The sequence below is a fragment of the Beta vulgaris genome, chromosome 6 (genome assembly GCF_026745355.1).
Source record: "Beta vulgaris subsp. vulgaris cultivar EL10 chromosome 6, EL10.2, whole genome shotgun sequence".
NCBI lineage: Eukaryota > Viridiplantae > Streptophyta > Magnoliopsida > Caryophyllales > Amaranthaceae > Beta > Beta vulgaris.
The window spans coordinates 57,904,701-57,921,749 of record NC_079207.1 but is presented as its reverse complement, the minus strand read 5'-3'; the positions used below and the strand labels follow the sequence as shown (position 1 = coordinate 57,921,749).

Sequence of the window (17,049 nt, the reverse complement as noted above, 5' to 3'; positions counted from 1 at the left end):
AATAATGGTCTTAGAACCTCCAGTGGGTCCCACCTGTGATGGTGCATTCCAGCTGTCAGTGCCCCCCAGCTAGCCTACAGTTGGGATATCCCCAACACTATAAATACTCAACCCCCTCATCAATGAGAAGGTATTGAATTCTTACCTAACAAACCAGAGCATCTCTCTCTAGACTTTATCTCTCTAAGCTTGATCACTGACTTGAGCGTCGGAAAGGCGATCCCGGAACAACCCCCGGGGCAGTCTAACCGTTACTTTTGCAGGATTCCGGCGTACGGACTTTGAACTCAGGACATTCGAATCTGACCCGGTACTCCCTAAGCAAAGGAATCGGAACCCTTAATTTCTAGACAGAAACACTATGCTTTCTCTCCACTCTTCCATTTTGTTGTGGTCTGTTCACACAGGAAGTTTGATGGACAATACCTTTATGAGCAAACAGTTGTCTAAACTTCACATCATCAAACTCCAATGCATTATCTGACCTTATTTTCTTCACATCAACTCCAAATTGAGTTTTGACAAAATTAATGAACATATCAATCACTGCATAAGTATCAGATTTGTATTAAACAAGGTATGCCCAAGTTGCTCTTGAGAAATCATCCACAATTGTGATGAAATACCTGTATTTTCCACCTGTATATATCCTATATGGGCCCCATGCATCCATATGCACAAGTTCAAAAGCACAACCAGTAACATTCCTACCAACACTGTAAGGTAATTTTGCAAATTTAGCCATGGGACATGTAATGCACATAGATTCAGATATATTGGAATAATTCTTTACACAGCCAATGAGTTTAAGTTTGCTCAAAGGAGCATGTCCTAGCCTATTGTGCCACATTACACAACTGTTATGTTGTCTAGCTACATGATTTGCACTCATATGCTCATCACTTCTTCTGACAACTTCTTTCGTGAGTTTATCATCCACACTTCTTCTGCTGTGCACTTCACCAATAGGGGCATTCACCAGGTAGTACAATCCACCTTGTGCTTTTCCTACACCTTTAACAGTCTGTGTAACTGAGTCCTGAATTATGCAATAACCAGGGTAGAAAGTTACGTTGCAACCATCATGTTGAACCAACTTGTTGACAAATAACAGGTTGTGTCTAAAGGAGGGAACACACAGGATATTTTTTAGGTTCAGTTTGTTTTCAAAGCCACATTACCCACATGAGATATGCCAACAATTTTGCCATTTGGCAGGTTTATGCATGGTTTGTCATTAGCCTCAACAGGTTTAATAAGGTTTCCAACATCAGAGGTCATGTGATTAGATGCTCCTGAATCTATGATCCAGTGAGTCAAGCTAGCAGTGACATTGCAACAAGTAACCATACCTGCAAATCCACTCTCCAGTTCTTCTTCTGTGTCTGAGCTGTTCTTTCCACCACCAGAAGATGAAGGTATCAGCTTCAAGAGTTGTTCTATCTGAGCAAAGGTGATACGTGTCGTTTACCGTATACAAATTAATAATTTATAATACCTATCTTATTCCTTCAAAAATATTAACAAATAGTAAAAGGGTAAGAAAGGGTCGATCCCACGAGAAGATTATTAAATTCCTAACTCTCAAAGTTAACTCACAACAAAAATAATAAACTATTATGCACATAAAGAATATGACTACTAATATATACATTATTTACTAATATGAACATAGAATGGGGGGGTGTTTGGAATAGTGTTGACTAATAACTGTAATAATTATAACTACTAATAATAATACTAAACTACTATATACAAGTGACAAACAAGCAACCAACAAAACTTAGGTTCGATCATAGATAAATTAAACACAACTTAGTTTCGTAATCCCAGTCATTTGGTCTAGTTCAATAATAAGTTTAGTAAATAGGTTGTCGAACTACCGCCGCGATCAGTTCGTTATTAAGCTCACTAAAAACTTAGAATCTTGCTAAAATATTGCCAACCCCGGTAAACTTCCTTTATCAGATCAATTCATAAACTCAATAAAATTACCATGAGCCGCTCACAACAATAATATTAAGCCGTTAACAAATCTAAATAACTATTAAACGCCGCGCCTAATAGAAATCTAGTATAGCTTAGTTACTGTATACATGTAATCGTGCACTATCACAAGCATAAAGTATTAAACTTTTAATTCTAGCAACGATCATATGAATTGAATAAATACCATACTTAATATTAAAATGTGAATAAACTCAGCGTTCAAACACTTACACCAAAATCAGAAATTAGAAACCAAAATATCATCTAATTAACAAGTATATCAACCAAGTTCAATCACAAGAACTAGAGAATTAAATAATAAAGTAGAGAGAAACTTATGAAATTTGGATTAACTCAAGGCAGCCGCTGCACTTGATTCTCCACCAATGCCGACCACTCTCTTGCAATACTCCTTAATCTCGTAGCCTCGGATCTCCTTGTATTACTACCTTGCTCTCACAACTCTAAATTTATGTCGCTCTCCTTGTGTGTCCTCTTGTGGTAAAAATTAGGGATTTATATACCCAATTCAGAATCCCCCAATCTTCATTTTTAGGGAAATTACTTGCAGAGATGAAAAGAAAAAATCTCATATGATCCATATTCCCTAAATTAGACTCTTGAATTCGGTGAAGAATCTTGAATTAAGGGAACAATTTCTCTTTGCTTTACTGAATTGGTCGTTGAATTAGAAATAAGAAAATCTCCAATTTTTATCTTACTCTGCTATAATGAATGAATGAAGGAAGGAAGAAAGTTTCCTACTTTCTTTGATTGAAGTTTCCCGTGAGATGTGAAGTAAGAAACAAGATGAATTTTGCTTCCTTTTACTTCTCACGTGTAATTGGTTTGGGCTTGCACTATTTTCTTCAACTTTCATTTTGTTGTCTACTTGTAATAACCTATAATAAAAAAAACACACTATTTAAGCTAAGTATTCAATAAAATATAATATGGACATAAATAACTTACTTATTGATAAAAGTCAATAAATATTATAAAATAACACATAGAAGACAACCATAAGACTAATTTTAGGGGACAAAAATATAGAAATATATGCGCTTATCAAATTCCCCTACACTTAGCTTTTGATCGCCCTCGATCAAAATATTATCAATAGAGAACTATATGCAATCTAATACTAAATGTAAGACTAATATTCAACCTCAATTTTCTTTATTGGAAATAACTAAATTAAATAAGCACAAGATAAGAAACTAAAACATTTTAAAGTTAGTCATGAGAAAAACATTTGGAGAAATTGTTAGTAGGAATGTTAACTTTGGCTTTCGAACGACTTTACCATCAAAATTCATAATAGATCATGCCAAAAGAGTATGAAAGTAACTCAAAAGATCATCAAGGTTCAGAATAAGGATGTAAAGGGGCCAAGGTTTGAAGACGGAAGAGTGTTTTTGGGTATGTAGTGGTAAAACTCTAAGAATAGCAGAGCAGAAAAGTAAGAGCAGATATAATATATATCAGTAGCCAGTAGCACCAATATAACTTCACAATAATTGCACACTTTTTCTTTTCTCCCGGTCCAATTGGCCCAAGGCACTAGGTTTTAAAATACCCCTACGGATCTACTAACTCGAACTACTCGAGCAAAGATAGAAGCACCACACGTACATGACTGGGTTCATCTCTTTCTTTTTGTTTTCTTTTTTTTTTTTTAAAACCCAGACATTGGTACGCAGAGCCTTCAAGTATGAAACATTTCAACATATTAATCAAAGAAATATTGCGATAAAAATCCATGTTTATAACACAACTGCTCTACTAATCTCAGAGAAACGCAGAATACATTGTTTTGTTGTTTTTTTTTTTTTTGGATGATGGCTCGTTTATTTCGTGACTTTGAACCAGAAAACAATGCTTATATTGGTTCAGTTATGAAAAATTTGATAGTAGGCTTTTTTTTTTCTGCTTAATGTGGTGATATAACACACAATGATATTATGAACTTCTCAAGTCCTGTCATTCTTTTCCAATTATTAAACATTCCAAAATCTTTTATTTGGAAAAACAATTTTATTTTATAAACATGTTAGATTAGAGTTTCTTATCAACTTGTAGTAATAGCCATTCCTTAGGAAATAAAGAGGTGGAAAAATCTAAAACTAATGCAAATGAAAATACATTTTTTTTTATATTTTTTTTTTATTTTTGCTCTTTTTTTTTATATACATTTTTTCCTAAAGTTTATGTTATATATGTATGAATGCAAATGTAAAACTACTATGCATATGCAATAAAAAGTAGACTGATTCTTTCAAAATTTGGGCATAATCTCCCTTAAAAGATGACGTTTTCCCATATGCAAGATGTGTCATCCCCCACACTTAAAGTGAGCATTGTCCTCAATGGAAGAGGAGAGGAAAACTAAAATGAGAGCAAAGAAAGAGAGAAAGGAAAAAAAAAATTAAAAAAAGAATTAAGGAACTTAGCTGGCTGTTCACTTCTGATATCAAAGTTTCTGGCATTACGTGTGAGCTGATGGTGAGCTAGAGCACTCCCTTGTAACTGGTTGTCAATACGTGAACACAACTTGAAGTGATATGGCCGCTCATCATCCAAATGATTTCCACATTTGCTTTGTATGGAGTATGGACAGTCCAGTGGTGATGATACAAAAAAACTGTAGAAAATCACCAACAGCAATACAAGGTGTAATAGAGCAGTGGTTTTATGATGAATCTGGAGCAGGTTACAACGCCTTGGTACGTGCGGATGTACTGCTATCAAAGATGTGTTGGACCAATGAGTTAGGTGTGTTTGTAGTGCATCCAAAGGGCTAGGTAAGCATGGAACATGACTTCCAAGGTGGTCGCCATCACAATCTAAAATGAAGATATAAAGAAATTTGTGAATATCAAAAAGGAAAGAAAAGAAAGAAAATCAGCAAAACAGGTCCTAAAAGGAAGAAAGGAATGAATATATAAACGAAAATAAAAACAGTCATGGGTTGCCTCCCAAGTAGCGCCTTTAGTTTACGTCGTTGGCGCGACGTACTTCTATCATCATTCTAGCAAATTGATTTTATTTAGAGCATTCATCAACATGTGCTCTAGTCCGACATCATGCACCATCTCATCTAGTAAAATCTCCAAATTTTCTGGACCAAGCTGCGCAAGACAATAAGCAACATAATTAGTAGCACCTGACTCTATGTCAGAACCATCCTGTTCAAATACATTCAATTTCAGTTTTTCTCCATTGCTCTCAAGAGTGACACAGTTGTGAGCAACATCAATTAATGCTTTTGAAGTCTTTAAGAATGGTCTCCCTAATAAAATCTCAGAATTATGCATTACATTGATAACAATAAAATCAACCAGAAAGCACATGTGCTTGACTTGAACGAGAATGTTCTCTAATAGTCCGACAGAACAAACACTACTACCATCAGCCATAGTAAGTATCTCACTACAAGTCTTTAATGGTCCCATCTTATACTTATCATATAAAGATAAGGGCAAAACATTTACTGCAGATCCTAAATCTAACACACATTGTCGAAAAATAGTCTCACCTATCCTACACGGAATTGAGAATGATCCAGGGTCTTCACATTTTGGTGGTGGTATAATAAGAGGTGTCAAAACTTCTTCTCCTTTGTGTTTGTTAGATGTAGTGAGAAAATCATTCAAGAGTTTACTATATTTAGGAACCACCTTTATTGCATCTAATAACGGAATTCTATTTCCCTGGATTTCATTAACTTCATCTTCATTCAAATTTCCTAAAGGCTCATCCATTATGGTGCTTCTTTCTAGTGAGATTGCATTAACTTGTTTACTTGGATTTTGCAAAGGTTGAGATGGTAGTTTCCCTGACACATGATTTTCTATATTACTTAGAGAAGTACAAATTTGACCAATCTGGGTGTCAAGTTGTTGGAGATGGGAATCAGTTTTCTTTTGATACTCAATATTTTGATTATGGACTTGGCCAATTTGGGTGGTAAGTTGCTTCACTAAGTCTTCTAAGGAAGGGTTAGAAGGTTGAGATTGGGGGTTTTGATGAACAAAAGGTCGAGGATTAGCTTGAGTAAACTGAGGTTTATGTCCATATCTTAAGTTCGGATGGTCTCTCCAACCTTCGTTATAAGTTGGTGAAAAGGGGTCATATTTTCTTTGGGGCTGACCAGAAAAACCTCCTAATGCATTCACATTTTCAGATTGCACAGTAGGACAAGCATCAGTAGAGTGAGAAAAATCAAAACAAATACCACAGACTTTAGCCTTAGATTCATTCCCAACAAACTTAGACATCAATGTAGTGAGGGTGGCTATTTGTTGTGCATTTTCCTGTAACTGACTTTTAATAGAAGTTAAGTCAATTTCATTTACTGTTTTCACATCGCTACGTGAGCCAAATTGTCGAGCATTTTGGGCCATGTTACTAATTAATTGTCTAGCTTGTGTAGGTGTTTTGTCAACCAAAGCACCCCCACTAGCCGCATCAATCATATTTTTATCGTTACCCAAAAGACCCTCATAAAAATATTGGATAAGAAGTTGGTCACTAATTTGATGTTGGGGGCAAGAAGCACAAAGTCTCTTAAAACGTTCCCAATATTCATATAATGACTCATTAGAATGTTGTTTCACACCACAAATCTCCTTCCTAATGGATCCAATTCTACTAGCAGGGAAGAAATTTTCTAGAAAAGCTTTTTGTAGTGCATCCCATGTAGTAATTGATCCAGGAGGAAGGGAATACAACCAATCTTTAGCTATGTCAAACAATGAAAATGGAAAAGAATGTAGTTTGACATGATTAGGATCAATACCTTCAGGTTTCATAGAAGAACAAACAACCAAAAATTCTTTAAGAAATCGATTCGGATCCTCACCTCCACGGCCATAGAATTTTGGTAAAAGATTGAGAAAACCTGAGTTTAACTTTAGAGGTTTTTCCAAGGTTGGAAAAATGATGCCAAGCGGTTCATCATCCAGTTTAGGTGCAGCTAGCTCCTTCAAGGTCCTTTCATCACCCATTTCTTCTTCGTCTTTGAATAAGTTCTCAAGATAAAGACGTTCTTCCCGTTGTTTTTGTAAGAATTCTTTCCTTGTTTTTCTAGTTGTACGCTCTATTTCTGGATCAAACAACACTCGTTCACGTCGTAAGCGTGTGTTCATGTACTGTAAACAAAAAAAATTCAGTCTTAGATATGGAACATGAATCAAGAATATAGAAAACAAAGAAAGCCCAAATATAATCAATCTAAGGGCTATAATATGTCGTCAAGTCCATAATACCATATGAGATACCACTCTTCTGACTACTTGAAATTGGTGCACAGTAAATACCTCTTAAAACTAATATGTCTCCTAAACTTCTATTAAATTAACTTGATAAAGTTAAGTCATGGCAAGCATAATATGAACATATATTGAAAGGGATAACTCTATATAAGAGATAAATGTCATACAGACTGTAAATATGCATGAAAAATCTCATCATTTCCATATTTGATATAGCATATCATACAAAAAGAAAATGATCATGTATCATGACAAGCTAGGCATTTCACCCTTACAGACTCAGATCCATGAGTTAGTTAGATAAGAGTGTGTAAGTGACAATTTTTTTTATGGACTGAAACCCCTTGCAAGTACCAAGAATAAAAATAAAAAAAGGACTACAGAAAGTTCTAAAATAAAAATGCATAAGAGAATGCTTCCCAGCTGATATACGCTCATTACTCTGAAATTGCAGTCACTTGTACTAATGGGTCTTCTTATAGTTTGTACCACACTATAACTGATTGATCAGTTATGGATTAGTACAATCAGACATTTAGGAAAAATGTTATTGCAGCAGTTTATATCATGAATCTATTGAGAGTAAGAAGATATGCTTCATTTTAATTTATATTAGTTTTAGAAGAGTGGTACTCAACAGTTATTAACTTATTATGTTAGAAAACCTGACCAAACACTCAATGCAAGAACTAAGAGCAAAAAAAAAAAAAAAAAAAATAAACACATGTTACACTCATTTACTCATTACCCACTATAATCTTATTTGCATGGAGAGAAAAATTAAATAAATAACAACCTAGCTAGGTGGAGTTGAGAATTTAACATTGATCTGTACTAGTACCAACAGAACAAAATTACAAAGTCCACTCTTTTCTATAAATTCATTTTAACCTTAGATTTTTAAGGTAAATAAGACAATTAGTTCTATAGAACTTCCATAAGTCGCAGAAATCTACAACTCATAATGTTTCACTACTAGATCAAAAATAAATTTAGCTTACAATAAGCACAATTGAATCAAACAAGATTATACCTTGCAAAAATTTGGCCAAGAAACAAGGGATACTTATTAGACCCATCTAACATATAGTTTATCTGCCATGGACTAGAATTCAGCATATTCTTGAGCAAAAATTTTAGTTCACATCTGAAAATATATAAACAGAGCACAAGCAGATTGGATATTCTTTTACACATTATGCTTAGTCACTGCTAATGTAAAAGTTATGGTAGCATAAAAGTCACTTTCATGAATTACTATAGCTTACCTACAGAGAACTTTTAGTGGTGCAGTTAACTATGGAAAGTTCAATTACTTATACAAACTCACATAATTGAACTACATGATAAACAATGGCATATATAACACATTATTTAGTCTAAGCACTAGTGCACGAATAACTAAACCTATAGCAAAATGAAGATGTAAGTTAGAACATTATCAAATCACACAAGCAAAAACAGAGCAGTAGCTTCATAAGACCTCTAAAAAAAAAATGCAAAATTTAAACTAGTAAATGAGCAAGAAAGAAACAACCAAGTATATAGTATGCAAAAACAAAGATCAAGAAACATACTATATAATGAGAAATAGCCAACTCACCCAATTAGACTAGACAAACCAAGATAGCAAATATTATTTGTTTTTTTTTTGTCATAACTAGATAAGAAAATTTAAAACAGAAACATAGCAACTCAATTTAACTTTGAAGAACATAATTTTTTATAAATCTCCCCGGCAACGGCGCCAAAATTTGATACGTGTCGTTTACCGTATACAAATTAATAATTTATAATACCTATCTTATTCCTTCAAAAATATTAACAAATAGTAAAAGGGTAAGAAAGGGTCGATCCCACGAGAAGATTATTAAATTCCTAACTCTCAAAGTTAACTCACAACAAAAATAATAAACTATTATGCACATAAAGAATATGACTACTAATATATACATTATTTACTAATATGAACATAGAATGGGGGGGTGTTTGGAATAGTGTTGACTAATAACTGTAATAATTATAACTACTAATAATAATACTAAACTACTATATACAAGTGACAAACAAGCAACAAAACTTAGGTTCGATCATAGATAAATTAAACACAACTTAGTTTCGTAATCCCAGTCATTTGGTCTAGTTCAATAATAAGTTTAGTAAATAGGTTGTCGAACTACCGCCGCGATCAGTTCGTTATTAAGCTCACTAAAAACTTAGAATCTTGCTAAAATATTGCCAACCCCGGTAAACTTCCTTTATCAGATCAATTCATAAACTCAATAAAATTACCATGAGCCGCTCACAACAATAATATTAAGCCGTTAACAAATCTAAATAACTATTAAACGCCGCGCCTAATAGAAATCTAGTATAGCTTAGTTACTGTATACATGTAATCGTGCACTATCACAAGCATAAAGTATTAAACTTTTAATTCTAGCAACGATCATATGAATTGAATAAATACCATACTTAATATTAAAATGTGAATAAACTCAGCGTTCAAACACTTACACCAAAATCAGAAATTAGAAACCAAAATATCATCTAATTAACAAGTATATCAACCAAGTTCAATCACAAGAACTAGAGAATTAAATAATAAAGTAGAGAGAAACTTATGAAATTTGGATTAACTCAAGGCAGCCGCTGCACTTGATTCTCCACCAATGCCGACCACTCTCTTGCAATACTCCTTAATCTCGTAGCCTCGGATCTCCTTGTATTACTACCTTGCTCTCACAACTCTAAATTTATGTCGCTCTCCTTGTGTGTCCTCTTGTGGTAAAAATTAGGGATTTATATACCCAATTCAGAATCCCCCAATCTTCATTTTTAGGGAAATTACTTGCAGAGATGAAAAGAAAAAATCTCATATGATCCATATTCCCTAAATTAGACTCTTGAATTCGGTGAAGAATCTTGAATTAAGGGAACAATTTCTCTTTGCTTTACTGAATTGGTCGTTGAATTAGAAATAAGAAAATCTCCAATTTTTATCTTACTCTGCTATAATGAATGAATGAAGGAAGGAAGAAAGTTTCCTACTTTCTTTGATTGAAGTTTCCCGTGAGATGTGAAGTAAGAAACAAGATGAATTTTGCTTCCTTTTACTTCTCACGTGTAATTGGTTTGGGCTTGCACTATTTTCTTCAACTTTCATTTTGTTGTCTACTTGTAATAACCTATAATAAAAAAAACACACTATTTAAGCTAAGTATTCAATAAAATATAATATGGACATAAATAACTTACTTATTGATAAAAGTCAATAAATATTATAAAATAACACATAGAAGACAACCATAAGACTAATTTTAGGGGACAAAAATATAGAAATATATGCGCTTATCAAAAGGTAAGCAACTTTTCACCATGTTGGGTTGACAGTTCAGCATTGGCTGCCATTCTAGTTCCTTGCCCTTTGAACCTGTTCCATCTGTTTCCAGCGTTCTGTTCAATACCTTCCTTGCCTTCTCTTCTCATCTGCTGCCTGTGCTTAGGGTGATTTTTAGGAAGCCCCACCACATACCAACACTTTTCAGATGAGTGTCCCTTTCCTCCACATTCAGTGCATCCACTCTCATTTGTTGTCTTATTGAACATGGCTGAGGGCTTAAGATTCAGCTTTGAGATGTTCAGAATCTCTCTATGTGCTTCTTCTTGCTGCACAGAAGAGCAAGCCTCTTCCACAGATGGCAGGGGTGACTTCATGAGGAGTTGGCTTCTTTGAGCTCCATACTCTTCATCCAGCCCAATGAGAAACTGAAAGAGGTGTTGTTCTTCCTGCTGTTTGTTCAAGGCTGCAACAAACTCATTTATTTCTGTAGTCATAGTTGTGATGGGTGGCAAGCTGTTGAGAGACTCCAGTTCTTCCCAGAGTGCCTTCATGTTGGTATAGTATTCATTCACCGTGGCTCCATTGTGCTTCACATCATACAGCTCTCTACTGAGCTTGTATTTTCTTGCTCCATGAGCAACCTGAAATCTGGCCTTCAGTTGGACCCATATAGCCCTGGAAGTGTTGAGGTACAACACATATCTTTTTACAGCTTCAGTCATTGACCCATGTAACCATGAGATTACAAGGCTATCACAGGTATCCCACTGCTCTTGTTTCACTGCATCTTCACCATCTCTTACGACTGTTCCTGTCACAAACCCGAGCTTCCTTTTGGCTGCTAGGCTGATTTCCATGGATCTTTGCCATGTTCTGTAATTTGTCATGCCTTGGAGCTTTTCAATGCATACAATGTTTGGTCCATCTGACGGATGAAGATACAGTGGGCTTTTTATGTCTGAAAGGCTGATTTTTTCTTTTGACATCTTTCTATGGGTGAAGGTAAGGGCTTTGGTTTGAGAAGAAAATATTGCAGAGGTTCACAGTGATGATTTCTTACTACTAACTTCAGATTTTGCTGAAAAATTCCATCTTTTTCTTCCCTTGTTTGAGCTACAGCTCTGATACCATGTTGAGTAGCAGCAACAGCGCTACCAGGAGAATTCTTTAGGAAAGTTGTGAGATTCAGCAAAAAGGCTTGTGTCATTCATTCATTCAGCAGTACATATATATGGTGTGTACACACTCTCATACAACTGACCTAGCTAGCTAAAGGACAAAATAAGCTAAATGACAACTGTGTTGTTGGTCCCAAAATAACAGAAAGAGAATTACAAATAGCTACTGGGCCCTGGGCCTTTATTGGACTGACTTAGGTTGTTAAGCTGAGAGATTTAACTTGGTATACTGCATCAACCTGCCGCAACCTTCTCCTCCCCTTCCCCTTTCTTTCTTACAGAACTTCAAGGAAAACTGATTTCAAACAAATAAGTTTTTCCATCTTAAATGAAAATGCCCAAAGTCAACTTTTGACTCATTATTAGAAGTATAAAACCCAACTTCTTCCTTTAACTCTTTTGTTCATTAAAAGCTATCAATTAAAATAATAACTTACTTTTACAAAAGCATTTTAGGAAATTATTAATATTAATTTCAGAAATTTTTTAAGAAAATTATTATTATCATCGTTATGCGATATTTTTATAAAATGGCATTTAGAAATTAATGATAAGATTAAGAATAATAATAATAATAATATTTTTGAAAGGGTCGATTGATAAGAAAAATCTTAAGATTTGTTATGAATTGAGTGAAGTCTGATTAACTGTTCTTATTGGATTATATGATATGTATGAAGCTATAAACAAAGGTGAAAGCATTCTTGAAGGAATGACGATACTTTGGATTAGATGGTTAGCGTAACTTTTATGTGTAGCATTATGTGCTTGCTCGTTTGTGAAAATGTGATAAAATGTGACTATATGCATATATGAACTATACAATTGTTAGTTTATGTTTTACTTATATATGCTTACGACATCATTAAATTATTTAGTAATACAAGTGCTGGAAATTAATGGTTTATTATTATCAATTAATGTTTCAAAATTATTATGATGTTTTACCAATTATGATTTATTTTATGAGCATTATAACTTTATCTGTCAATGTAAATTGCACGATCTAGATAATACCTCTTTATTAACGTACATTTAAGTAAAATAAATAATGAAAAATACAAGAAAATATGTTTTTGTGAAATTATGATTATGAGTATTAGTTGGGAAATTATGTAATTTATCTTGTCTTCTTATCGATAAATTATATATTTATGACATTATGTCAAGTTATTGAATTAATGTATTTTGTGAACTATGAGTAATATATTCAAATAACAAGCACTTTTCTTATTTATAAACGATGTGATATTATGAATTTAAATGATTAATAAGGTATGTTCATGTTATAAGATAATTCGATCAAATCATTTATATGTAAATTATGTTAATATATGATTACCATTTATGACACTTGCTTATATGAGTAAAGTATGCTCAGATTTATTCTTATATATTTATTGTGAATAATGAATGATTTTTGAAAGTATGATTTTGTAAATTATGACTTGCATGACGTTAATCACTAAATATATAAGCTATGATACTATTATAAATTATGCAATTTAAATATTGTCTCATGATTTATCTAATGTTTAAGTATAGCATATATGTTGTATTATATACGGTTCATGTGATGATACTATGATTATTGATGATTTTAAAAAGTAATATCGTTAGTGCACGGTGTCTGTTGTTAGCAGATACTTAGCAAATAAGGGTCGATCCCACAGAGAGAGGATTTCTATCGATTTTCGCTTAATTATAATAAACTATCTCAGAAAAATGACTGTTTGATTTGAATAATAACTAACCTAGGAAATAATTAAAATAACATTAATTCAATATTAATGAAGAAGATAAGATAATTAAAATAACTTGAATTCTAGGTTAATTATTGACAATATACATTGAATCAATAACTTTACATAATTAAAATAACTAAAGAAAAATCGATAATTAACCTAGAATTCACGATTGAAAAATAATGAAAATAATAATAAAGCAAGAGAAAGACAATAGCAAATATTAATAAAGAAGAAAAACAATGGAAGAATACTTGTAGAACTTGAATTAATGGAAGAGAAGCAAAAAGAGATGAAGAATAAACGTAATACTAGAGTTTTCTAGGAATAAAAGCATGGGAGAGAAATAAAATAAATCTCCCCTTTTATATTTTCCTCTAATCTTTAATGAGTCCGAAAAAAAAGGAAATAATAAAGTAAACTAATAACAAAAGTTTGATGATGTGATGATAGTGGTGCGCTGCTAAGATGTTGCGCCCAGCGTCGAGCCCCACCAGTGGGTGCTGGTTGGCCAGCGAGCCAGGCAGCAATGCAGGCGCAAGATTAGAAGCAAACCCGTTGGGCGCTGGTTCGCATGCAGTTTCTCAAGGTCAACTTTCGAAGGTTTTATCTTGAGTTCTAGGCATCGTCTATAGGTGTGTGACATATCGTTCCGAAGATCTTCAAGTGTAGTTTCCAACGCAACTTGAATCACTTCCATCTAATTTGTAGCATTTGAGTTACGATCAAAATAGTAAACATGTATCGGTTTTTATCACTTCGGACATAATGCATTTCTGCGTTTTCAACTCAAATTCACTCCTGAGAGATATGCCGCGATCCTCATGGAAGCTACTTCACTAATATTATTATAAGGAACAAGAGAATAATCCACGAACATAAATTCACCGATCAAAAGCCACCATTCATCAACTCCCTTTACAAGAATTATCCAATTCATCCAAAATTGCTTCGGAAACGTCCAAATAGCTATGAAACTATCTGCTGAAACATTCAGAAAATCACAAACGAAGCGTAATAGAGCACATAATAGATAGGCCATGCTAATGGCAACTAAAATGCAGCTAGATGAATCAATATGCTCTAAAAATGCAACCTAAATATGCCTAAAAACTCTATACAAAAATGATTTATCAATTATAAAATTTTCAATTGTACACGATTACTGCTCTCATGATAGTCTCATGAATTTATCACTTCTAACTCTGTGATTTATTAACAAGGTTCTCAATGAGTACTAGCATTAGTCCCATATATGTAACTAAAATGAGATGAAATCTAATATGACGTAATAGGCAACTAAGAAAGCAGTACATTTTTTTTCGTTGTACGTAAACTCCCACTCCTAATAAGCTGTACGAACGTTGCAATATCCTAGAAAAGCAACTAAAAGGCACTAGAGAGAAAATACATACAAAAATCCTCCCCTAAGCTGAACGTGGCAATGTCCTCAGTGCCGCAAGATGAACTATAGGATGATGCTCAGAGGATAAATTAACGTTAGTACTCTCCCGCTCTCTCACTCTCTAAAAGGGAAAAAATGAAAGAATAAAACAAAAGATAAGAAAGAGAAAAACTATGGGTTGCCTCCTACACAGCGCTGGTTTATAAAGGTCCCGCACGACCATATTACCTCCGCAATCTCAAATCGGAGGGGCTTGGCAATGAGTTCCCCCCTCATCAAAAATTTTCCTCCTAATAAGACTGTTAGTCTGGCTTGCAGTCATGCATGTTACCTCAGGTGCATAGTTAGAATGCACATTTTTCATAACCACCGGTCTTTTTCCCTTTTTAACCCGAGGTCCCTCCATATCGATAATGCAGGCATCGACTTCAGCATCGATGCCTGGGGACCATCCATAGTAAGTATAACCTTTAGAGGGTTAGCACACATCATTTGCGGATAGAACAGTCTCCTCAAGAATATCCATCCTTCAGCAAGTTTACTCAAGCATAGGAGACTTAACAGCATTGGTTAGATTAAAAGTAACATTATCATCACCAATGCTTAAATTCAAAGATCCAGACTTGACATCTTTAACAGCACTAGCAATACACAAAAACGGCCTACCAAGAATAATAGGAATTTGGGCAACCTCCTCCATATCAAGCACAACAAAATCAACAGGAATATCAAACTTTCCCACCCTAACAGGAATGTCTTCTAAAACACCTAGAGGGTGTTTTATAGAAAGATCGACCAAATCACACAATACCTTATCTATAAATAATGCACCTCCATGGCAAGGGATGGAAAAACTATCATGATCATTCAACTTAGGTGGGGTTCTATTTTGGAAAAAAAACGTTACACTCTTCACTTAGAGCGACTCGATCTACCCCACCAAAGTCTTTCTTTTTAGTAATCATGTCTTTCAAAAACTTTGCATAAATAGTCACTTGAGAAATAAGTTCAATAAAAGGAATTGTTACCTCAAGGTTCTTGACCATAGCCAAGAACTTGCCAAGATGTTGATCGACCTTCGACTTCTGCATCCTATGGGAAAAAGGTAGCCTTTGTGAAATAAGCGTTTCAGAAACCTTATCCTTCCGCTTTCCTGTCTGATCTTCCTTAGCTAGTTTCACCTGATACATCGAACTCTTCTCTGCTTCTTCCTCTACCACCTCCTTCTCCTTACTAGGAGCAGCATCATCAATGGGCATGTGAGGAGCATCATTAACAATGTTGCTATGAATTTTAACGACATTGATAGTCTCCTTGGGGATGGGTTGCCCCGGCAGATGACCTGGTTGCCTCTGTGCATTATTTTCGTCCACCTGAGCAAGTTGAGTCTCCAAGTGTTTGGTAGTGTTCTTCAACTCCTTGATGCTCTCTTCATGATTTTTCTGCATAGAAACCATCATTTTCATTAGATCATACATAGTAGGCTCTTGAGAGCTGGAATTCTGAGAAGCTTGTTGTTGATAGCGTTGGTGTGAAGGCCTATTAAAACGAGGAGAGAGGTTCTGAGGAGCCCCTTGATAATATTATTGTCTAGCAGCATGTGGTGGTGGGTTTTGATGAGGTGGTTGGTAGGATGTTTGTTGTGGAGGTTGAGAATACTGAACATTGTTGTTCTTGTAGGAAAAATTAGGATGATCTCTTCAGCCTGGGTTGTATGTGTTAGAGTATGGGTTGTGTGGAGATCTCTGTTGAAAAGCATTTGCATGCTCCATCTAGAATCAGGTTAACTATAGTAACAATCATGACCAAAGTGGCCTTGAACACCACACACCTTACAGTATGAAGAGGTAATAGGAGTCATGGACGACATCGCATTAAAACTCATAGGAGGAGTATTAGACTGTGATGACTTAAGGGAATCCATCTTCATGCTCAACTGCGCTACTTGTGAAGACAATAAGGAATAGACATCATCATGCAACTTTTTCTTTGTAATAGTCCTGGAGGAACTATGATCATTGGCTGCTAAGTTGGCCAGAAAATTATACCCTTCATCCACCTCCTTCTCTAAGAAGACACCCCCTGCATATGAATCAATTGTACTCTTGATATG

At 34.6% G+C, this 17,049-nt stretch overlaps 1 protein-coding gene and 1 non-coding gene across 2 annotated transcripts; one reads left to right on the top strand and one right to left on the bottom strand.

Moving 5' to 3' along the window:
- Window positions 1-6,525: 6,525 nt before the first annotated feature.
- Window positions 6,526-6,633, top strand: LOC125499243 (small nucleolar RNA R71). The gene has a single exon (XR_007275958.1). It is a non-coding gene; the product is annotated as a small nucleolar RNA R71 (small nucleolar RNA).
- A 3,986-nt stretch (window positions 6,634-10,619) lies between these two features.
- On the bottom strand, window positions 10,620-11,594 carry LOC125498539 (uncharacterized). Its single transcript, XM_048646767.1, has one exon. The coding sequence runs from the start codon at window positions 11,592-11,594 to the stop codon at window positions 10,620-10,622; it is 975 nt and encodes a 324-aa protein (XP_048502724.1).
- Between the last annotated feature and the right edge of the window lie 5,455 nt (window positions 11,595-17,049).